This window comes from Myotis myotis, unplaced genomic scaffold, assembly GCF_014108235.1.
Source record: "Myotis myotis isolate mMyoMyo1 unplaced genomic scaffold, mMyoMyo1.p scaffold_m19_p_18, whole genome shotgun sequence".
Taxonomy (NCBI): Eukaryota; Metazoa; Chordata; class Mammalia; order Chiroptera; family Vespertilionidae; genus Myotis; species Myotis myotis.
The window spans coordinates 26,794,362-26,818,030 of NW_023416322.1; the positions used below are offsets into that span (position 1 = coordinate 26,794,362).

Below are 23,669 nucleotides of genomic sequence, written 5' to 3' on the forward strand. Positions count from 1 at the left end.
ACAGATGAAATGCTATTTGTGTCTGCCTCCTTCTAAGTATTTAATACATTTCTGAATAAGGGACAACATTTAGTCTGCTAGTTGCTTTCACTTAACTTGAAGAAACTGTGGGCTCCTTTATCTAAAAGTTTCAGCGACTGTTATCGATTAGAAAGAACCTAAACGTTTTAGATGATGGGATGCTTTGGGTCAGCTGTCATCTGTGAAGTTGTAGACGCCTTGAGTAGGAGTGATGATGACCACGACCATGCAGCTGACAACAGGGAAATTAAGATCGTATTTACACCGAGTTATGTAGTTTTAAAACTATTACGTACATTCACTTTATTCTCACAACAGCCTATTAATTAGAAACCATTAATATTCATTACAGGTCCTATAGTATCCATTTGACTCCACTGAATTACGTGTAACTTCAGACTTCCCTGTGCAGAGCCCAGACACCGTTCCAATGCACCACTTCGGGCCACGCGGCTCGGCCAATCAGAGCTGCGGCTCTCATGACGTCACTCCAATTGCCAGCCCCCACTTCTTTCCGCTCCGCCCTTTTGCTGTTTGTTAGAAGCGACTGGGGGCCATTTTTGATTAGGGCGGAAATTAAATGAAAACTCAGGGTCGAAAGCCTGAACATTACTCTCAAGACGAACTTGCGTATTTAACGGCAGAGCTAATGGAGGAGCCCTGTTCACAGCCCAACAAGCTGCTGGGCGCGGTGAGGGAGTGGCGGGTGGGCACGGCGCCCACACTCAAGATGGCGCCGGCCTGAGCGTCACCCGGCCGGCCGCTCTAGCTCGGTTCCGGGTGCGTGCGCCTCGGTGGTGGCGTCGGCGGGCCGCAGGCTGGCATTCTGTCCGGCTTCCGGATCCGTCTCTATGGTGGCGGAGGGACCAGACCCCCGAAGACTGTGGGTGTAGTGGCCGGAGCCTCACGGGGGAGGCGAGGGTGGTTGGTGCCAACTGGGGGCGAAGAGGGGACCGGAGCCAAGACCCTCGGCCACCGCCCGCTGCCCTCTGGCAGGTAACAGGGCGCCGCGTCCCTGTCCGTGCGGCCCGGGCGCGGGGAGGGGCGGGGAGCGGGGCGGTATGGGCGGTGGGCGCGCGCCCGGCTCGCGGGTCCGCGCTTCGGGGCGAGCTCGGCGCGGCGCCGCTGCCGGTTGAGCCCCGCCAGCAGCCCCCTGCGGCCTGCGGGACGGCCTCTCCGTGGGGCTGGCGGGGGCCCGGCCCGGGGGGAAGCGCGTGGCGGGGCCTCGCGGGCAGGTGAGGGGCCGCCCAGCGACACCGCCCGCCCTGCCCCGAGCGCCCCTGAGCGGCCGCGGCTGGACCCCGTGGCCGGACCCCGTGGCCCCGAGCCGGGCGGGATGGGGCGGGCGGCCGCCCCGAGACCCCGCCTCCACTCTGGCCCCCGAGGCCCGGTGCAGCCTGTCTGTGCGTCGTGCTCTGTATTTAGAATAAAGATGAAACGTTTGTAGGAAAGCACGTGCACCTTCAGAGTCGCCCCGAATTCTGGACTCCCTGGCACCGCCGTTCTTAGGACCCGCGAGCAGCCCCGCCGCGTCTCCTCTCGGCTGAAGTCTGAAGCCGTGGTGGGTCCATCGAGGCTTCGTTTGTATCGGGGACCCCTAGCAGGTCACCCCGAGCTCCAGGCGGGGATGCACCTGAAACAGAGCGGAGCAGAGGACCCCGAGTCACGTTGTCACCAGACGACAAAACGCCGGCCCTGACGGCTGACCTTGGCGCTCACAGCGCAGGCCGTTCGTTATGTTCATTATCCCCGGCTCTCGCCGCCAGGACCCGGAGCCCTCATGTCCGGGCTGATGGGGGAAGCGCAGGGGGAGAGCTGTACCCCAGAGAAGGGGGGTGAGTTGCCCGGTGACCCAGTCCAGAGCTTTGGGGTCCACAGGTGGCCCAGAAACTTGGGGTGCCGCCCGGGAAAGCCAAGGGTGGAGGACGGTGGGCTGATGCGTTTCTCAGGACAAGACTGTGGTGCATCTTCAGGCCAGAAACAGCCTCCGTGATAAAACTCCGAAGCGTGTCGTTGAGGAGGAGAGGGTAGTCTGCAAAGCACTCGTGCGCACAGCACAGGGTCAGCGCGGCCTCCTCTGCCTTCTCGTGGCATATTTTAAAGCCAAAAGAGTTTGTGTTTTCCCCCTCACGCCTCGGAACAAGAAAGAACATTTTAGAAACCCAGGTGTTACTGTGTAACCGTCTCACCTTGCAGTGAGTCCACATGAACCCAATTAAGAATTGCAGTTTTTAAAGCGCTGCTGATAGCAACAGCTTTAGTGTGCCTTAGGATACAATTGTGTGGAAGTTAAGAATTACTGACTTTAAGACATCCTCAAATTGCCGTCAACGGCACATCTTATTTCCCCCTGGACACAGGGTAGAACCCTTCTGTCAGCATTAATCACGTGTTTCAGAAATGGCGTCTTTCTCTTCAGTTCTCTCAAGAAAGGGAGTCATTCCCTTTTAGTTTTTCAGTGATATTTCTTAGGGCTGAGACCCAAAATGTTCACTGCTAAGAAAAATCACCCATTTTAACCTCTTGCTAAAGTGTTTGTGACCCTACGCTGTTAATTATCTCATAGGAGAATTCCTGATACTGAGTCCAAGGTGAATAGATGTTGCAAGGCCCATATTGCCACAAGGACGCATCTGCTGTTTGGAAATGACTAAGTAATCCCTCAGCCAGAGCAGGGCCTGGATCCTGGTGGCCCTCTTATCTGCTGTGGGGATTCATGTGAAAACTACGTAAACAGCACAAGGCAGGTTTTCATTTTCTTGTTGATTTTTCAGGAAGCCTTTGTGGCTACAGGAGTTAGGCCAGCTTCAGGGAGACACTTCAGAGGAACACTTCTCGAACTCATTGCTCTAGTCCGACTGGTTTTGCAGACCAGACGGGAGGTGTTAGAGAAGAGAGAGGAGCGGAGTTCTGCTTATGAAACAACAGCTGGTTCCAAAGAGCACAGACCCCTCAGCTCCCTGAGTGTACCTGAGGCTCCCTGCATGAGGTGGGGCGGGGGATGGATGTAGAATTTGGGGGGAGTAACGTGCCCGTAAGTGCCACTAAGCTCCCCTCCTGATGCCCCCAGGCTTCCTCTGTGCCTGCCAGGTGTCTGCCTCCACGTGGCGTTGGCTTGCCATAGCCAACTGTACCTCATGGCACCCATTTTACCTGCTGATGGACAAAATACCTTTTGTTCATTCAGATTCCTGAGGAGACAACCAGACCACGGGCCCCAGAGATGGCTAATGTGTAGAGATGGCCCTTCTGTGCTGAGTAGACACGTGACCCATTAACTGTCCAAGAAGAGGAGAGCAAGATCCAAGTGCTACCCTTGACCCTCCCTACTCAGCTGGGGTGGGAGTTTTGTCACCGGCTGGGCAGGCACTGCACCTTCTCCGGAATAAGAATTAACATGGTTGCTTTTCTTCATGATCCTACATGCACATTTCTCATCCCCATAGAAAGGGGAATGTTGCATGTAGTTCTTTTAATACTATTTTGTGTTTTTAACGCCTATTCTTTTTTTTCTTTTTTTTAATATATTTTATTGATTTTTTACAGAGAGGAGGGGAGAGGGATAGAGAGTTAGAAACATCGATCAGCTGCCTCTTGCACGCCCCCTACTGGAGATGTGCCTGCAACCAAGGTACTTGCCCTTGACCGGAATCGAACCTGGGACCCTTGAGTCCGCAGGCTGACGCTCTATCCGCTGAGCCAAACCGGTTAGGGCTTAACTCCTATTCTTAGGAAAGGTGCATTGCTAGGTGGGCAGGAACTCAGTGGATTTGTTACAAAGTTGATATCCATCTTTTTTTTTTTTAATTCTCACCCAATATGTTTTTTTACTGATTTTAGAGAGAGAGAAATATCAATATGAGAGAGAAACATTGATTAGTTGCCTTCCATATGTGCCCAGACTGGGAATTGAACCTCAGCCTTTTGGTGTATGGGACAATGCTCCAATCAACGGAGCCACCAGCCAGGGCCTAGCTTCCTTTTTATCTCCAGAAGGTCCCTGGATTTTGAAAGACTTCCGTTTTGGCTAGCCTTGGCCCTTGTCCGTGTGTTCCTTGTACAGTGGTGCACGTGTGTCTCAGACATGTGTCTGGAGTAGCATGACTCCGATAACAGAAGGCGTGTGGGTCTTCACCAAGTAGAGGGACTGTGTGTAATGATTATTTGGTTATATTTATCCAAAGGAGGCAGATTTTAAACTAAAATTTTAAAGGTCTACATAGAGTGTTTGGCCATGCTATCTGTTTGCCAGAATTAGTAAGAACTCTCTATTTTTTAAATTATGGTAAAGCCAGAACTGAAGTCTGCCACTTATTTTTCAGACATGCTGTTTGGCCTATACAGGCATTAATAAATTTTTTTGAGCCAACATTGTAAAACAGGGACATTTCCCCGTAAATACGCTGGCTCTTGCCTCCTCCTGATCAAGGGCACAACCTGGCAACTCTGGGCCTCAGTCCTGGCTGGCACTCAGTGAGGGCGCAGGGCTGTCTCCCAGCAGGTCCTGTGCCCACGCCACAGACCCTGTGCTGCTGGACTGCTGGGCATCACCTGCTGTGACCTTGTGAGCTGTGTCTCTGTTGTAAAGACAGGTCTGGACGGGGCAGGTCCACTGTGCATGTCTGCGTGCGCGGGCATCACCGTGATCTGACACCCTCGGCATAGCTCTGTTCACACTTCAGCATGTTTTTTGTATGCACTTTAGATAGGGATAGGCAGACAGGATAAGTTTCTTTTTAAATCACCTTTACTGAAGTATAATTGACATACAATAAGCTGGACATATTTAAAGGGTGCGGCCGAAACTGGTTTGGCTCAGTGGATAGAGCGTCTGCCTGCGGACTGAAAGGTCCCAGGTTCGATTCCGGTCAAGGGCATGTATCTTGGTTGCGGGCACATCCCCAGTAGGAGATGTGCAGGAGGCAGCTGATCGATGTTTCTCGCTCATCGATGTTTCTAACTCTCTATCTCTCTCTCTCCCTTCCTCTCTGTAAAAAATCAATAAAATATATTTTAAAAAATAATAATAATAAATAAATAAATAAATAAAGGGTACGATTTTACAGGTTTTGACATTTGTAGTCACCCATCACTGTGTTCATTATAATCAAGATAATGTATCCATTCCCCCCAAAGTGTCCTTATACCCCTTTGCCATCCTGTCCCCTCCGGTCCCTCTGACTGGGCCCCCTCACCAGGAAAGCATGGATCTGTTTGTGTTATTACGAGTAGTTTGCATTTTCTGGAATCTCGTGTGTGTGCATGGGGGTGGGGTTAGCATTTGAGATGACAAGTTTGCACTTTCCCCTCATTACTCAGCACAGCACTGAAGAGCAGAGGGACTGCCCTTTTTCTTCTGCTTGTTGTCGTTTGTATTCAGTGCCCTGTCCGTTTCCTGTCCCAGTTCTCCCCTGGGGTTTTACTTGGTCTAAATGAGCTCCCCATTTGTTAACGTGTTTTCATCACTGTTAGAAATAGTCTCTAGTTTGTATTGTTTCCTTTATAATTGCAGTTATTTTAGATATAGAGAAGTTTTAGTACTCCAGTTTTGCAACCCTTTCCCCTGTGAGGCGGGTGTGGGAGTGGGTTAGGGACGGGAGTGACCCTCGTCTGTGTTTGGTTGCCCATCACCCACCCTGAACATCAGGTGTGCGTGCTGGGGGTTGGCGGCAGTTGCTTCACGAACTGTTCAGTTCAAATGCACTTTTTAGAGCTGTCAGCTGATCACTGGCAGCATCGCTGGGACCGTGCCGAGCCTTTACCTTTTCACTGTCAGGTGGCCTAGGTTATTGTAGAAACTGGCAGGTTGGCAAGGCTGCGCCTGGATCCTTGGCTCATGTTGCAGAGACTTGAGGTTTGACCCTGTTCTCTGTTTCCTTTCAGGTCCGTGGCTTTGGGGAGGGGCTGCACGTGGCCCCCCGCCCCAGGGATGGGAGCGGAGAGCAGCGCTCTGAAGAGCTGTGCGCTGAAGGGGCCCCCGGTCACACTGCCCTCGGGACTCGCCGTGTTCCCTGCAGAGCTGCAGGATGGCAGAGTCGCGTCGGTGTTTGTGTACAAGAGAGAGAACGAAGACAAAGTCAACAAGGCTGCCAAGGTACGCAGTGTGGTCTCTTAATAGTTAGTACTTTTTTTTAGAGAGAGGAAGGAAGAGGGATAGATAAAAACATCAATGAGAGAGGAGGTCATCAATTGGCTGCCTCCTGTACTGCCCCCACTGGGGATCAAGCCCACAACCCAGGCGTATGCCCTAATCAGGGATGGAACCAGCAATCTCTTGGTTCCTGGGTCGATGCTCAACCACTGAGTCACACCAGCCGGGCAATAGTTAGTACTTTTTCTATGAAAAATATAAAATGAATAAAGGCCAAGGGAGGTGGGTCATAATCATGGCCTTTAAAAACGTAGCTGTCCTTACTTCATGGGACTGTCCCCAACTTGCATGACATGGTCAAGGACCACAGCGATAGTCAGAAGCTCCAGAAGCTCAGTGCGGTGGCGTCCCATATCAGGTTGTACTTTGTAGCGAGAAGGTTGGGCGGTGACATCATGAGCTCTTCACGGTGTAAGGTGGAGAGCTCACCCAACTCAGCTCAGGTGCTCTAAGTATTGACAGCCTTTCAGTAGTGCAGTGACCGCGGGCCTGGAAGTAATGTTTTAGGGACTGCTATTTTCTCTTCCTGAGGTATCGCAATGCAGCGGGCATTTTAAAGACAATGTTCATCATCCTGTCTCAGATTTGCATCTTAGGAAGAATATTTCTCCCTGAAATTTCATGCTCTCTAGTTTATGGTGTTATATTTCTTTAATAGGATGAAATGATGGCTTTCTCCCTGTCTAAAACCGGCAAGTGAACTCACACTATAGTTAAGAACTACTGCTCTGTGTAATTTAAAGTGAAGTAAATCCGAGGTAGAAGGGTAATAAAAAGTTAAGCCCAAAGGCTTGAGTTAAGTCTCTGTATCCCTGAGTCATAACTTATTCCTGAAACATGGGCCCAGTTTCTCGTCAAGGCTGGCTCTCACTCAGCCCGGGTAAGGATGCATCCTGACCAGTCACTAGTCCCGCTCCTGCTGGGCAGTGAGGTCCTTCCTTACTCAGAGCCCAGCACCAGGACAGCAGGTGGTGGGCCAGTTGTCAGGAACTTCGGGACCAGTGCTTTCAAGGCACTGTCATTAGTCACAGGCACCTTCCTCCCCCAGGACCAGCACTGTTTCTCTCTCCAGTTGGTGCCCGTTAGGAGCCTGTCCGAGTCACATTCAGCAAGGGCACCTTGTGCTCCCTCTGTTCTCTGGAGCAGACGCTAGAATTAAGAAATGTTCCTCTTTGAGTGCTGACTGTGAGCCTTTCCCATGAATCTGTGTGCAGAATGCATGCAGAATTGTGCCAGGGGTGCCCCAAACAGGGTTCTTGCTCAGGATCAGGCAATGAGCGTTTTCTTCCTTCGGTAAAAAACAAGGAGCCACTTTGGACCTAGAATTTTGGTGGGCATGCAGGGTTCAAAATAAACAGAAACGAAAGTGAAATTTATTTTTTCACTTATTAACCAGGTGAACATTTATCAACTGTGTTTCTAGGCCAGCACTGACCAAGTAGCATTCCTTTGGCATATTGTTCTGCCTTGAGCCTGAGAAGAATAAAAGATGGTGCATAAAACCAACAGAAAATAATTAGACCTAAGACAGAAAAGCAAAATGAAGAATTTTCTTTGGAGGCAAAAGTGAAGGAAACTCACCCCTTGGGTCTTCTTCCCAGAGCTGACTCCCCTCTAGTCTGCATGCTTCCCTTTACTTTTCAGAGTCAGGTGGTTGCTTTGGGCACTTTCCAGTTCAGAGCAGTAATTCTCAAGAGGTATGGGCTGTCGGGCTCACGCTGCACAATAGCATTAGACGTCCCTGAAGTGTTATTTAAATGTTGGTAAAGTCGATAAAGTCACAGCAAGTCCAAGATTCTCCTTTGTCTTATTTGACATATGGGGGGAGGGAGGGAGCTGAAAAGGAGCTTGAATGCAAGTCTCCATCTCTTAACTTTCCTGTGTCCTGTATGAATGTGGGTTTGAGTCGTTAACCTCAGACTCTTCTGTTTGTACTTTTAAAGCACCTGAAGACACTCCGGCACCCCTGCTTGCTGAGATTCTTATCTTGCACGGTGGAGGCAGATGGCATTCATCTGGTCACTGAGCGAGTGCAGCCTCTGGAAGTGGCCTTAGAAACACTGTCCTCCCCTGAGGTCTGTGCCGGGATCTACGACATCCTGCTGGCTCTGATCTTCCTTCACGACAGAGTGAGTGGCCTGAACACAGCGGGGGGGTGAACGGTAAATTATGCTGCACATAGAAGTCATAAGTTCCTGTTGCATGGAATTAAGCAGTTAGTGACAGACTATTTCAGTTTACTATTTCAGTTTAGTCTCCCCCAATTCTGGGTAAGTCTTTATCTATAGACTTAGATAAATAAGGCTGCAGCTGTTACTTGTTAATAAAATCAAAACAAAAGTTTAACATCAGGCCTGTGGACCAAAGTTCCTCTTCATTTTCAGCAGTTTTATTCCATTTTCAATTTTGAAAAGAAATGATAATTTCTCAAACACTTGGAGGCTAAATAGCATGCTATTAAACAACGATTGGATTACCAAAGAGATCAAAGAAGAAATTAAAAACATCCTGAAAACACAACAATCCAAAATCTATGGGACACAGTGAAAACAGTCCTGAGAGGTAAGTTCATAGCTCTACAAGCCTACCTCAAAAAACAAGAAAAAAAAAATGGTAATAAAGAGAGCAACAAGAAAAGCCCAGAGTGAGCAGAAGGAAGGAAATAATAAAGATCAGAGTGGAAATAAACAACATAGAGACCAAAAGAACAATACAAAAGGTCAATGAAACCAAGAGCTTGTTCTTTGAAAGGATAAACAAGATTAATGAACCTCTAGCCAGAAACAAAGAGAGAGGACCCAAATAAAATCAGAAATGAAAGAGGTGAAGTAACAGCCGACCCCACAGAAATACTAAGAATCATAAAAAAATTCTATGAGCAATTCTATCCCAACAATCTAGTCAACCTAGAAGAAATGTGACCTTATTCCTAGAAAAATACAACCTTCCAAAACTCAACCAGGAGGAATAAAAATATCTGAATAGGCTCATATCTATGGAGGAAATTGAAGCAGTAATAAAAAAACTTCCAACAAACAAAAGCCCTGGACCAGACAGCTTCACAGCAGAGTTTTATCAAACATTCAAAGAAGAAATAAAACCTGTCCTTCGCAGACTATTTCAAAAAATTCAAGAGGAAGGCACACTTCCAAGTGGGAATAGAGAGACCATACCTCAACATAATAAAAGCCTTATATGACAAACCTACAGCCAACATCATACTCAATGGGCAAAAATTAAAACTATTTCCCCTAAGAACAGGAACAAGACAGGGATGCCCACTTTCACCACTCGTGTTCAACGTAGTACTGGAGGTGCTAGCCATAGTGATCAGACAAGAAGAAGAAATAAAAGGCTTCCAAATTGGAAAAGAAGTAGTAAAATTGTCATTTGCAGATGATATGATATTGTACATAGAAAACCCTAAGGACTTCATCAAAAAACTACTAGAAATAATAAATGAATACAGCAATGTAGCAGGAATCAAAATTAATACCCAGAAATCTATGGCTTTTTATATACCAATAATGAACTCACAGAAGGAGAAACTAAAAAAACAATCCTGTTTACCATTGCAAAAAAAAAAGTAAGATACCTAGGAATAAATTTAACCAAGAAGGTAAAGGACCTATACTCAGAAAATTATAGGATGCTGAAAAAAGAGATAGCGGAAGACATAAACAAATGGAAGACATTAACCTAAGACAAGAAATCATAAAAATCCTAGAAGAAGCCATAGGCAGCAAAATAGCAGACATTTGTTGTAGCAATATCTTTATTGATACAGCTTTAGGGCAATGGAAACTAAAGAGGAAATAAACAAATGGGACTACATCAAAATAAAAAGCTTCTGCACAGCAAAAGAAACCTGCAAAACTACAGGAAAGCCCACTGCATGGGTGAACATATTTGCCAATGTTATCACTGATAAGGGTTTAATCTCCAAATCCTTATGTAAGTTGTATAGGGAACTCATACAACTTAGCAAAAGGAAGATAAACAGTCCAATCAAAAAAATGCCCAAAAGACCTAAATAGACACTTTTCGAAAGAGGACATTCAGAAAGCCAAGAGACATGAAAACATGCTCAAATCATCCAAGAGATGCAAATCAAAACAACGATGAGGTACCATCTCACACCTGCCAGAATGGCTGTCATCAACAAGCGACAAGTGCTGGAGAGGATGCAGAGAAAAAGGAACCCTCATGCACTGCTGGTGGGAATGCAGACTGGTGCAGCCACTGTGAAAAACAGTGGCATTTCTTCAAAAAATTAAAAATGAAGCTTCCATTTGACCCAACAATCCCACTTCTCAGAATATATCCCAAGAAAACAGAAACACCAATCAGACAGGATATATGCACCCCAGTGTTCATAGCAGCTAAGATTTGGAAACAGCATAAGTACCCATCAGCAGATGAGTGGATTAGAAAACTGTGGTACATTTACACAATGGAATACTACGCTGCTGTAAAAAAAGAAGGAATTCTTACCATTTGCAACAGCATGGATGGAACTGGAGAGCATTATGCTGAGTGAAGTAAGCCAGTTAGAGAAAGATAAATATCACATGATCTCACTCATTTGTGGATTATAATGAACAACATAAACTGATGAACAAAAATAGAACCAGAGACAGAGAAGCATTGAATGGACTGTTCAACCTATGAGGGAACGCAGGGGGTGAGGAGGTAAGAGATCAACCGAAGGACTTGTATGCATGCATATGAGCATAACCAATGGACACAGATAGTAGGGGGGTGAGGGCATGTGCTGGAGGGTGGGGGTGGCCAAGGAGAGTACAATGGGGGAAAAAGGAGACTTATATAATACTGTAAACAATAAAGAATTTTAAAAAAATAAAAAAGCAATAATTTCTTAGAGGCAGAGTTTTACACATCTCTTCCCATTCAAGTAGGTTGTACCAGTGAGAGACTCTGTGGCAACGTTTTCAGTTGAGGAATAAAGTGGCCACTCCTGGGTCACTGCTGGGTCGTGTCTAGACGGGTTAGAGTTACTGTTGCTTAGTGGAGTTTACACACTGATGTGGTAGGACCAGCCCCCAAGATTAAAAACACCAGTCACAGGTTAGAAACACTTGCATTTAACTCATCTTAATGTTTGTTTTTAAATTTTTTCCTATTAATGGGAGACTGAGTCTCCAAATATCACTTTGGGTTTATCTTCTCTTAAAAGTGTGTCTGAGATTCACATAGAGGAATTACTCATGCTTCGCTGTGGATATGCCCTTTGATGGAGGAGTGTGTGCACGTGCTGAAGAGTTTGACTAGTGTAGTGAGCGTAAGGTAAAGTCAGCCCTCGCCCTCCTTAAATGCAATGTCCTGTTTCATCCTTGGTGCTCAGGCTTTAATCCGGGAAGTTTGTACGGGTAAAGCGAACCTCTGTGTGCTGGTTCTCCTTCATTTTTTCTCAAATGGAAATGTACCATTCACACTATTCTAAATCTTCCTTTAAAATATATGTACCTTGCGCCTGGCCAGTGTGGCTCAGTGGTTGAGCATTGATCGACCTATGAACCAGGAGGTCACAGTTTGATTCCCGGTCAGGGCACATGCCCAGGTTGCAGGCTCGATCCCCAGAGTGGGACATGAAGGAGGCAGCCAATCAATGACTCTCTGTCATCATTGATGTTTCTATCTCTCCCTCTCCCTTCCTCTCTGAAACCAATAAAAATATATTTTTTAAAATAATAATAAAATAAAATATATATACTTTGGAGTGTTTTATATAGAAGTAGGTACATATTTGCTCTACTGGGTAAAATATTTAAAATGTACTTGTGTCTGGAATGATTTCTAGTTTGGAAAAGAAACCTTTACTTCATCCCCGTTCTCAGGTTCTTCCTCCCTCTGACGTGTTTGTCTGCCCTGCTTGTCTAGTGTGGACTCTGGCTCTGCTGTGCTCTGTGGTGTTTCTGGTCATCCAGAGTATCTCGTTCCTCCTCTTCGGGCGGGATTTTCTCATGCTTACTGGGCTAGGACTTAAGGTGACATGGGTCTGGGTTCCTGATAGAAAGTGGGCAAGAGAGAATTGAGAGATTAAAACAGGAACCTGTGGGAGCCAAGAAACTTGATGTTTAAAGGCATCGGAGGCAAACGCACAGGATGTGAAGATGGGGATTCGGGTTTAGGGATGTGCATCTCCTGACGCCCGTGGGAACGGGATGTGGTATCTGAGCAGTGGCCTCGGTGTCTTATTAACCTGCCAGGCTGGGGGGGAGGGAGTAACAGAAACCCGTCCCTGGCGTCTCCCCTTCCCCTGACTTCAGTGCTGAACAGGCTCCTTCGGCCTCTCATGCCCAAAGTCAGACTTCCACTTAGGATGCCACAAGAGGAAGACTGGCCAGGCCTTTTTCTTGGTGATTAGTATTTAGTTTTTTTAAATTTCTACTTCAAAAATTGGAGTGGCAGTCTTCTTCCTGTTCCTCTTTTCCAGGGCCACCTAACGCATAACAACGTCTGCTTGTCCTCTGTGTTTGTGAGTGAAGATGGGCACTGGAAGCTGGGAGGGATGGAGACAGTCTGCCGCGTCCCCCAGGCCACCCCGGAGGTAAGCGGTGACGGCGCGGTATCAGAACTGGAGAGCGGGCTGGTGTGGTCTCCGCAGGGACCTCCTTCAGTGTGGGGCGATCTTAGGTTTGGAGACGTGACGTTGTTGTCAGTGCTCGTGTCCTAGAATTGTGGGCGTTTATCCTTACGAGGCCACTGGCGTCATTTATTTTCTCCTCATTTTGTAGCTGAGGAGCCTGAGGCTGAGAGTATAATGGCTTAGTCAGATTTTCAGTTTTACGTCCCTCCTCTCTGCTCCTGAAGTTAATGATTCCACGTCATGTTGAACGTTGAACTGACCCGCATGAGTCTGTCTTGGCCGGCGTGACAGTGTCTACACTTATCTTTACAGCTCCTCCCGGATGGTGCTGGCACATATTACATACAGCCTGTTCGAGGCACAATCATCGAGGTTGTCCCAAGTTACACATTATGTCCTAGGAGCTGGACTCAGGGCCTGTGCATCGGAAACCCCCCTCAACCCCCCTCCCCCCAGCCCCCGCGGCCTTGTGGCTGCCTGTGGCGTGTCGTATAATTTGTCCAGCACAGATCTTCTTTCCAACGTCCCTCCTGGGCTGCCAAACCTCTTTTGAGTCTTCTTTCTTGTTTTCACCATGCTGCATGTTGCCAGGAGACTCACTCTTTCTGAGAAAAGAAAGCCCACCTGTCGTAACATCCCCACTGAAGCCTTGCCACCCCCTCACCTCTACCCACCGTCCCCTCCGTGGAGCGTCCGCAGGGGCCTCACCCAGTCCTCACCTTCGTGGGCTCTCACTCATTCAGGTGCCATTTTACCACAAGGACACTCTGATTATCATTCTTGCCCGTTGATCACTTCCTCCCAGACTTCACCTTATACTCAGCATGTAGTGCCTTCGGGGACAGATTCCAGACTCTTCCCCCAGCCGCCCTCGGGCTCCATCGCCGCTCACACTCCCTTGCTGAGTCCCACCCTGAGTGGTCTCAGGTGTGCGGCGCCCTTCCCCTCTGGCTGTGGCGCTGTTGCTGGGCACCCCCTTGCGGAGGGCTCTCTGGGAGATGTGAGGCGCCACAGTGTAAGATAGCTCAGTGTCCCTCCCCAACATGAGTCCCTCTGTGCCTCTGGCCCTCTGCTGTGTGACTGAGACTAGTTCATGTTCTGGGATGAGCGCACCTGCAGGGGGCAGCGAGCTGATTGCCTTCAGTTTCTATTCCTGGTGCCCTGAATGGTGGGAGGGACTTACGAATTTTTGAAAAATAATCTTTATGTCAGTGAAAGAATGTACTGTTCTGTGATTTTGGTTTTCTCTTGATAAGATCCTCAACTTTTTAAAAAATATATTTTTATTGATTTCAGAAAGGAGGGGAGAGGGAGGGAGAGATAGAAACATCAATGATGAGAATCATTGACTGGCTGCCTCCTGCAAGCCCCACCCTGGGGGTTGAGCCCACAACCTGGGCATGTGCTCTGACCAGGAATCAAACTGTGACCTCCTGGTTCATAGGCTGATGCTCAACACTGAGCCACGCTGGCCAGGCAAGATCCTCAACTTTTATAGCTCACGTGGCAGCGAACCTTACAACTGACTCAATGCAGTGAGAAGATGGGTGACAGATCCCCCTGCTGGGGAGCCTCTCACTGGTTTATGTCCTTGCAGGAGGGAGAAGGTTCTGGGTTTGTTTCCATGTGGGACAGCAAGGGTGTCTGTTAGACCAGCTGAAGGGGGACGATGGAACTGACATTTTTTCAGTGAGGAAGTTGAATGTGTATATTTGATGGGTGGCGGTATTGGACGGTGTCGTGGCTACTGTTTCCAGTGCTCGTGGCTTTTGTCGCTTGATGTCATATGGTTCACCAAACATCCACATGAATCCCTCTCTGTACTTTATTTCTGTCTAGTTTCTGCGGAGCATTCAGTCAGTGAGAGACCCGGCTTGTATCCCTCCTGAAGAGACGGTAAGATGCTACATGCCCTTTGTGTAGCGAGTGTGACACTTCACAACAGCCCTTCTCTGCCCACCCCTTCCTTTGCTGAATTACAGAGGCCGAAATTCCGGTGGCCTCGAAGGCTTCTGAGGGTATCTCATCACCAGCAGACAGCCTTTTCTTGACACTCGGCTGACATTTTGGTCCTACAGACACTGGTGACATTGCTTAAAGGTGGAGGGAGCTCACTGATAAGTGAAATCCAAAGAACAAAATAAACAGACAAAAATAGAAACAGACTCATAGCTACAAAAAACAGACTGACAGTTGCAGGTTGCCAGAGGGGAGGGGGTCTGGGGGCTGGGTGGAAACGGTGAAGGGATGAAGAAGTACACATTGGTAGTTGCAGAATAGTCACAGGATGTCAAGTACAGCAGGGGATACAGTCAGTGGTATTGCGGTAACGATGTATGTGCCAGGCGGGTACTAGCAATATCAGGCATCACTTCGTGAAGTATGTGATTGTCTAACCATTGTGCTGTACACCTGACAGTAATACAGAATAATGTGGAATATAAACTGTAATTTAAAAAAAAGAGGGGCCTCAGTTTGGACAAGATAGCTTGGCCTGTCTAGCCATCACTTAGGAATCCGAGATGCAGACAAGAGTGACCATTGCATCTGTGTGCTGGTGAAGGAAACTGTCCTGACCTGTGAAGTCGAAGCAGCTGCTCTCTAGGCTGTTCTCATGACCACTGTAAACAAATACTGATCCCCAGAGCACGTCTGCAGGTGCTTTACAGGAAATGCAAACCCAACTAGAAAAACAAACTTAAATAGAAACCTAAGACTTGAGAAAAATCAGGGTTATCCAAATCAGTGTTATGTGTTCTTCTGATGATAGGTGGGTTTTAAATCAATTTAAGGGTTCTAACTAGCGGGGGAGAGGTGGGGAATAGAAAATATCATTGGGCATCTTAGGTAGGTAGCAGTGTTTAGTACTGTTTTATAAAACTTTTATTTCCATTACGTATTTATACGTATGTGTATACTGATGATAATCTATAATAATAAAAGCGTAATATGCTAATTAGACTGGACAGCCAAACGACCTTCCAGAGGGCCAAGGCAAGCCGCCATGGCTGCAAGGGCCGAGCTCCTTGCACGAATTTCGTGCATCGGGCCTCTAGTGAATAAAATATGTATTGTTTACTCTGGGTTGCTGTCAAACCTATTTTGAAAGCCACAGCCATTAAGAGCCTGTAAACTGGAGTGTGGCAGCCTCTGGTTAGCTCTGAGTGTAGTAAATGCAAAACAGGGAGAGCAGTGGTTTTAATGGCCTCCCCTGCTTCTAGGCTCCAGAATTCACAACTCTGCCAGAGTTGCACGGGCACGCACGGGACGCCTACGCCTTTGGGATGCTGGTGGAAAGGCTGCTCACGGACATGAAGGGACAGGGTGAGTTGGTATTTAACTGCTGCAGCCACAGAACAAGTGGGACCACCCCCAGCCTGCTCTGCGTGGGCTCAGGCCTCCATGGCACGGAGGACCCTATGCTTGCCAGTGGCCTGTGGGCAGATCTGAGCAGCAGAGGAGAGAAGCCAGCCCCAACAAGAACACAGTAAAAGAACCTCAGTAGGAAGCACCTTGAACTCCAGCTGTCAGGATCATGTTACTGTCTTATTAACTGGTGTCGGTGGTGATGGTCTGACCTTTCACACCGGTTGGCGATTGCTGGTTTGAAGAGTTTGAAGCAGCCAGTGAGTGGTTACAGACTGTTATCTGTAACAATCAGATGAGCAGAGTATGGTTCAGAATCTCTTTCTAAGTCAGGCTCGACATGTTTTATCTTTATTCTTTCAGAATCCTTTTGAATTTTTTCATCTTGCTGTAACTGACTCATGACCTTTTCCCTTTGTTGACCGATAAAGCCCAGACTACTGAACAAGCATTTTCCCGAGTCCTCTCATGGCAGGCTTGGCAGCTGTGTCCCTGCCCTGCAGCCACTCCAGGCCTTCAGGGTCTGCCCGTTAAACCCCCCAGTGGCTTGTACCCCACTGCTGAGGCTTCGTGCAGTCCTAACCCAGCCTCTGCCGCCAGGCGGATGCCGCAACCTGGAGTTGCAGGCACCGTCCCGGTCAGCCCTAAACTGTCCTGGCCTCGGCACTCGAGAACGGAACCCTCAGGCCTTGGCAGGCACCCCTGTGGGGAGTGGATCCTGCCCTCCACGGTCAGGAATGGTGACAGTATGTGCCGTCCGTGGGAGAATTGAAAATACCGTCATTCACGTAACTCCATGTTCTGTGGATGAGCCGCCCCAGTTGACAAGGCCTGCACCTCCTTAGGCCCGAGCTGAGTCAGACAATCAGGAATGAGGGGGCGAGGAGGGGAGGCACCTGGGGGTGGCAGGACAATTCCCTGCACCTGCCAGGGAGTTTGGCTTAAGGGCTGGAAGCTGTTTCTGTTTGTTTGGGTTTTACAGGTTGGTTTTTGCTCCTGTCAGTCTCCAGCTAGAGAGGCCCTGAGAGGAGGGAGGAGCCTTGGGAACTAACTCTTGCTCTGGATTTCCGTTTCAGCAGACGCTCTCCTCAGCTTCCGACAGGCCTTGCACTCAGCTCTGCTGAACCCCATCCCACAGCGCCGGCCAGCGCTCTGCACCTTACTGTCCCATGACTTCTTCAGGTGAGGGGCCGGTGGGACGCCTGTCCGCTCTCCGTGAACCAGGGGGGGTTGCGTTGTGTCCACTGGGGAATAGGGAGGTCAGGTCACCTCTCCGGGTCCTGTTGTCAAAAGGCCGGGCCAAGGCATTTTAGCTGAATCCTTAGAGCAGTGGTTCTCAACCTTCTGGCCCTTTAAATACCATTCCTCATCTTGTGACCCAACCATAAAATTATTTTCATTGCTACTTCATAACTGTAATGTTGCTACTGTTAGGAATCGTAATGTAAATATCTGATAAGCAGGATGGTCTTAGGCGACCCCTGTGAAAGGGTCGTTCCACCGCCAAAGGGGTCGCGACCCACAGGTTGAGAACCGCTGCCCTAGAGCATCTGGTGGGGAAGAAGGGAGGCTGCGGCCTGGGCTCAGTTGTAATTGAGAAAGTTAATGAGCATGGCCGCACCTCCTGCCGCCACTGTGTGGTCAGGGTGAGTTTGCTGTTGAAATTTTCTTGTTGGGGCTGGAGAGGAGCTTACTTTTGTTCAGGCAAAGATTGTTTCTGTGTTTAGTAAGACGGGCTGGGGCCGTGGTGGGCTGAGGGACGGGCACAGGGAACACTGTCGCAGGCTCAGGTGTTTCCGAGCCTCTCAAGGTTGGTTTGAGTTTTGCGCCCTTCACTTCTTTATTTCCATGAGCTGCTCAGGTTAATGTCCACGTTCATGACTTTTGTTAGCAAAGCCAACCCTGTGTCAGTTTTGAAACTAAAACTCCTCGTTTGCAGTCGGACCCCGAGAGAAAAGGAGGCGAAGGGAAGCTGATGCTCCCCCAGGGAGCACTTCCCTGCAGGACAGGGTGGGAGCAGCTGTTACTCAGCCAGAGGGCAGTTTCCTTGTAGTTACTGGGTTTTGTCATTTGTTTCCAAGAAACTGCCCAAATCTTTTCCCTTACAGGAGTGTTAGCCAAGGTGTCGCCACGTCCGGCGGGTGATCCATAGTCATATTGTACTTACCCTGATGCAAGGCCATGCTTCACAGGACGAGGTTCCTCATCACTGTGCGTGCGACGTCCTTAGAACTCGCACTAGAAAGGCAGCGGCAAGGGAGAGACTCACACCTGCTCCTCCCAGAGCCGGGGCGGCGTCTCCCTCGGAGGCGTTAGACTCGCTAGGACACCTGGGCTTTTTCTCTGCTGCTGAGCCCTGGGAAGCGGCTGAGGGTGAGCTGTGGGGCCTCGTCCCAGGCCCCTGAGAACTGACCACGCCTCGCCCTCTTCCCTGCCTGGCTGGAAGAGTGACTTACTACGTCTACCGCAGCAGGAATAATAGGCTTCTTTGACGTGTAGAGAAAGCCCCTCCCCACCCCTTGTTCACAGTTTTCGCTTCAGCACAGGCTTGAGGACCATTTGTAATGAGAACCGTTTCTCCCCAGTAGCTCCTCTGACCACATCCCATTGGGGCCTGGATACGGTGTGTCCTCCCACAGGTCTGATTCTCAGTGTCAGGTTTCCTTGTTCCGTAGCATTTGTCTCAGGAGCTGCTTAGTTGTAACGGAGCCTTTTAAATGGTACAGGAGCGTGTTCCTTGTTGAGTTTCTTACAGTGTCGTCTGGTTGTGCTTCAGTGTTTGACATGCCTTCTCTAATCTGTTGTCCCGCATTTTTTCCTTCTTGGCATGTAGGAATGATTTTCTAGAAGTTGTGAATTTCTTGAAAAGTTTAACAATGAAGAGTGAAGAGGAAAAAACTGAATTCTTTAAGTAAGTTCAGAAAGTTAACACTTAAAATTCAGTAACTCGGGCTAAGTCCGTGGAATCGGTGGGTCACACATTTGGTCTGTTACTGAAGGTTATTGGTGTTGCTCCGAGTTAGGCTTCCTGCTGGGCCCTGCAGCCTAGATCTGGTGAGGGAAGCAGGTGAGGGACCGCTGCTTTAGCCTGACCCTAGGCAGTGAAGGCAGTAAACGTGAGGCTCCGTGTACAGAGGCACTGCGATAAGAAAGACCTAAAAGGTAAAATTGCAAGCTCTAGTGACCGTCACCAAGTGAATTGGGATCTGGGCTGAGGACCTCATGTGCAGGAAATGCTGCCGGGATGGGCAGCGTGTCCGTGGGACTCCAGAGGAGATGTGCCTGGGCTCCTGCCGGTGGGTCTGAGCGCAGGAGAGAAGGTTTAAGGTGAAGAGCTGGAGATGACTGTTCGGGTTCATCAGCCTGAAGGTGGTGACACTCTCCCAGAGAAGGTGGGAGCAGGAAAACGACAGTGGGTCCAAATTGTAGCCCCGGAGACCCAACCTCGTCAGGAGCTGGAAGGGAAGGAGTGGCTGACGAGCGAGACACGAGACAAGGGACCGGTGGTCGCGGGAAACTCAGCAGGAAGGAAGGCTGGGCTTCCCGGGAGAGGAGCCTGTCAGGAAGTGGGGTCGGCAGGAAAGCACTGGCAGCTCCTCTCAGGAGCTGCTTCCCCCAGTGAGCGGGGCAGTGACCTCGGAAGTGAAGGCAAGGGGAGGAGGCAGACGTTGGGTAAAACCGCCTGCGTAGTTGGGAGCAGGGAGCACGGAGAGCCGCTGAGGAAGGGAATGGAGTTGAGGTGGATGTTTTTAAGGCGGGAAGAGGAGGGGAGGGGCAGTTAAAGCTGCAGGCATGCCGGGGGCAGGAAGGGGAGGGAACTTGGGGCGGTGGCTGGTGGGTGGCCTTCAGTAAGAGGAGACCCTCACCCTTTGGTACCTGGGAAGGCGGGAGGGATGAGTAGGGATGTGGATAGTGGCCTATTTCCTAGTAAACTGGGAGGCAGGATCCGAGGAGGCTGATGGAATAGCGGGGGCATATTAACATTAATATCCTTCCTAACCAAGGGCTTTTACATGTGCTGTTTGAATCTGGTAAGTTTAGTAACAAAAGCCTGTGCTTTGTTTCCTGTGGGAAGTTTGGATCCTCTAACATCCTCCATCTTTTACATCAGGGAAGCACCTTTTATTGACTCAAAAGCCCTGGCTAAGGGGGGGGACGCTTCTGCTGTTGACGAGGGCAGTGTGCTGGAACATTGCCTCGCTCGGCGTGGAGGTCTGAGTGCTGATGAGCTGGCCTTGCCTCTCGCCTGCATTCTTCTTCCTGCCTGAGAGACCGACCTCGCTCACTTGGGGATGCATCAGCCCGATGGTGTGGGGGTGCCCCGTTCCCAGGCTTCTCTGCCCCGCCCGCAGGTTTCTGCTGGACAGACTCAGCTGCTTGTCGGAGGAGCTGATCGCCTCACGGCTGGTGCCTCTGCTGCTGAATCAGCTGGTGTTTGCGGAGCCAGTGGCTGTGAAGAGTTTCCTCCCTCATCTGCTTGGCCCAAAAAAAGGTGAATTTTTTTCCAAACTGTTATTGGTCATTGAGGAATGTGGGGATTATTAGTCCGTATTTGAGCAGCGAGATTACCGCACGGTGTCGTTAATGTTGCTTCTAGGCCTGGGGAGCAGTATTGGTCCCTGACTCAGACCTGGGTCCCAGAGCCCACAGCATAGACATGGCGTCTCCTGGAGAGTCAGACCCTGTGGTCAGCAGGATATCGCACACGTGTGCACACACATGCACACAGGACTAGCATATGAAAAGCACGTCTTCAGGGACTTGCGCATTTGCAGTGACTTCCAGAGCAAAGATGGAAAAGCACTGAGATCACTTTACTTCTTGGGGCTCCAGGTTTTTTTCGGATTGTGAAATGAGCCTATTGCTTTGAAACTTTGTAACTTTATCAGCACTGTAGATGGCAACATATCAGAGTATAGCTTTAATATGACTAGAATTTTGAGTTGGGGAGAATCCTGCTTTTAGAATTTATTTTCTTAGTCTAAATCCAAGCAAACAGTGTTGCAGGTACTTAACTAGAGTTTCCTTATATTCTCCTTTGATGTCATTCCCTTAGCCATGAACTGTTCGCTAGAGCGCTTCGATCCCATTATTCAGATCTTAGGTGGGGGTGTACTTCTGAGTCACCTGGGGAGCTTTTTAAGATTTTGTCTGTGCATGGTCCCCTGGTTCAGGGGTATTAGACATATTTTAAAGGTTCCCACTTCCTCAACCAGAACAGCTCTCCAGCACCAAGTCTGGTGGTTTCAACACCTTCAGCAGATAGGATTGCAACAACAGTATCAATCTAATGTAGCATATAAAATTCCTCACTGAGTAAGCATAAATGTATAGAGTTATTGATTCCGGATTCTATTAAAAGCTTTCTTTGTAGTACATTAAGAATGACACAGCCCTAGCTGGTTTGGCTCAGTGGATAGAGCGTCGGCCTGAAGGGTCCCAGGTTCGATTCTGGTCAAGGGCATGTACCTCGGTTGCGGGCACATCCCCAGTGGGGGGCATCCAGGAGGCAGCCGATCAATGATTCTCTCTCATCAATGATGTTTCTCTCTCTCTCTCTCTCCTTTCCTCTCTAAAATCAATAGAAATATTTTTTAAGAAAGAAAAAAAAAATGACACAGTATGTTTAAAACACTTCTGTCAGATGGAGTGTATTTATAATTCAGCCTTGAGAGGAAATTCGGGTCCACAAAGCTGCCCTTTGGTTTGGGGCCTGAGGACTTAGCGAGTCCTGAGTGTGTCCGGTTCTCGGCTGAGTTTGTGAGTCATGCTTAGCACCCTTCACTGAAATGGCAGTTTGTGTTTCATCCGTCCCACCTCTGCTCTGGGGTAGACCATGGGCCCGAAGAGACCCCTCGCCTGCTGTCCCCGGCCCTGTTCCGCGCGCGGGTGGTCCCCGTGCTGCTGCAGCTGTTCGAGGTGCACGAGGAGCACGTGCGCACGGTGCTGCTGTCTCACCTGGAGGCCTACGTGGAGCACTTCACTCCGGAGCAGCTGAGGACAGTCATCCTGCCGCAGGTCAGAGGCCGTCGGCGCCCGGGGATCCTGGAGCTGGGAGGCCAGGGCGTGGGCACCGCGGGTGCTGGTCAGCGAGGCTGAAGAAGGGGCTGTGGCTTTCAGAGGAGAGCACAGGAGGCCCTGAGGCAGCAATTAGGTTGAAATTAAAGCTACGTGGTGATCCCATTCGCAAAGGCCAGTCGGTTAAACTAACGGATTTGCTCTGAAGCTGAGAAAACGATAATTGTTTGCTAATTCTTCGGGGAAGAAGAGCCAGCATCCTTGGTGCAATGCTTTGTGAACAGACTGTTCATAATGAGTATAAAATAATGATAACTGAGTGGGACGGATGTTGAGATTCAGGGCTTTTCAGCCTCTGGCTCAGCCACCACGGAGCCTCGTTAGGATTTGCCCACTTGAAGGCTCGGCTTGTGGGTTTCCTGAGTGATGAACAAGTGACTGAAAATGGTGTGGCTTATAACAGGAGACTCCTCTCGGCTCTGGAGGCAGAAGTGCAAACAGGTGTGGGCAGACCCGAGCTTGAAGGCTCCAGGTTCCAGTCCTCCCTCCCAGCTTCTGTGGCTCCTCGGCCTTTCTTGGTGTTGACTGTGTCACTCCAACCTCTGCTTCCGTTGTCACGTGGCCTTTTTATAAGGACCAGGCATTAGGTGTCGGGCCCACTCTAACCCAGTATGACTTCATTTTAAGGTCACATTCTGGGGGGACATGAATTTTGGGGTGACACTATTCAACTCAGTCTGCAGTTTTGTTGGTTTCCTTTCCTGTGCAAAAACTTTTATGTATTTTTTCTTTTGTTGCCTGTGCCCAAGGGGACATATCCCAAAAAATATTACCGAGAGCCAAGTCAGAGTTCACTGCCTGTTTTCTTCTAGGGGTTCTATGGTTTCAGGTCTTACATTTAAGTCGTTAATCCATTTTGAGTTTATTCTTGTGTGTGGAGTAAGGAGGTGATCTAGTTTCATTTTTTTGTATGTATCTGCCTAGTTTTCCCAGTACCATTTATTGAGAGACTGTCCTTACCTCATTGAATATTCTTGCCTCATTTGTCATAGATTAATTGACCATATAGGCATGGGTTTATTTCTGGGCTGTTTTGTTCCATTGATCTATATGCCTGTTTTTATGCCAGTGCCAGGCTGTGTTGATTACTATGGGCTTGTAGTATAATTTGATATCCAAGAGTGTGATACCTCCAACTTTCTCATAGGGTCCTTTGTGAATCCATATAAATTCTAGGATTATTTATGCAAGTTCTGTGAAAAGTGCCATTAGTATTTTGATAGGATTGCATTGAATCTGTGGATTACTTTGTTCAGTGTGGAAATTTTAATCTTAATTTTCCTTACCCATGAGTGGTTGTGGTTGTGGACCTTTGAGAGGTTTTATGCTAATTACAGAGGGAAAGGGAGATGGGGGAGCTTAAAGGGGGTAAGGAGGATAAATGGTGATGGAAGGAGACTTGACTTGGTGAACACACAATACAATGTACAGATGATATGCACC

At 48.8% G+C, this 23,669-nt stretch overlaps 1 protein-coding gene across 15 annotated transcripts in view; it reads left to right on the plus strand.

Moving 5' to 3' along the window:
* The first annotated feature begins 775 nt into the window (after positions 1-775).
* Positions 776-23,669, plus strand: part of SCYL3 (SCY1 like pseudokinase 3) — a 28,653-nt gene continuing 5,759 nt past the window's right edge. For 3 of the 15 annotated variants that reach the window (XM_036342409.1, XM_036342413.1, XM_036342414.1), the window contains exons 1-10: positions 809-1,017; positions 5,905-6,115; positions 8,116-8,301; positions 12,630-12,743; positions 14,622-14,678; positions 16,004-16,106; positions 17,225-17,330; positions 18,982-19,059; positions 20,501-20,640; positions 21,982-22,166. In XM_036342409.1, the coding sequence (XP_036198302.1) occupies positions 5,951-6,115; positions 8,116-8,301; positions 12,630-12,743; positions 14,622-14,678; positions 16,004-16,106; positions 17,225-17,330; positions 18,982-19,059; positions 20,501-20,640; positions 21,982-22,166 (1,134 nt within the window). In that variant the 5' untranslated portion in view covers positions 809-1,017; positions 5,905-5,950. Of the gene's footprint in view, positions 1,018-2,587; positions 2,765-5,904; positions 6,116-8,115; positions 8,302-12,629; positions 12,744-13,331; positions 13,526-14,621; positions 14,679-16,003; positions 16,107-17,224; positions 17,331-18,981; positions 19,060-20,500; positions 20,641-21,981; positions 22,167-23,669 lie in introns of those variants that run through there. The other 12 variants (XM_036342410.1, XM_036342417.1, XM_036342416.1 and 9 more) reach the window with 12 other exon arrangements.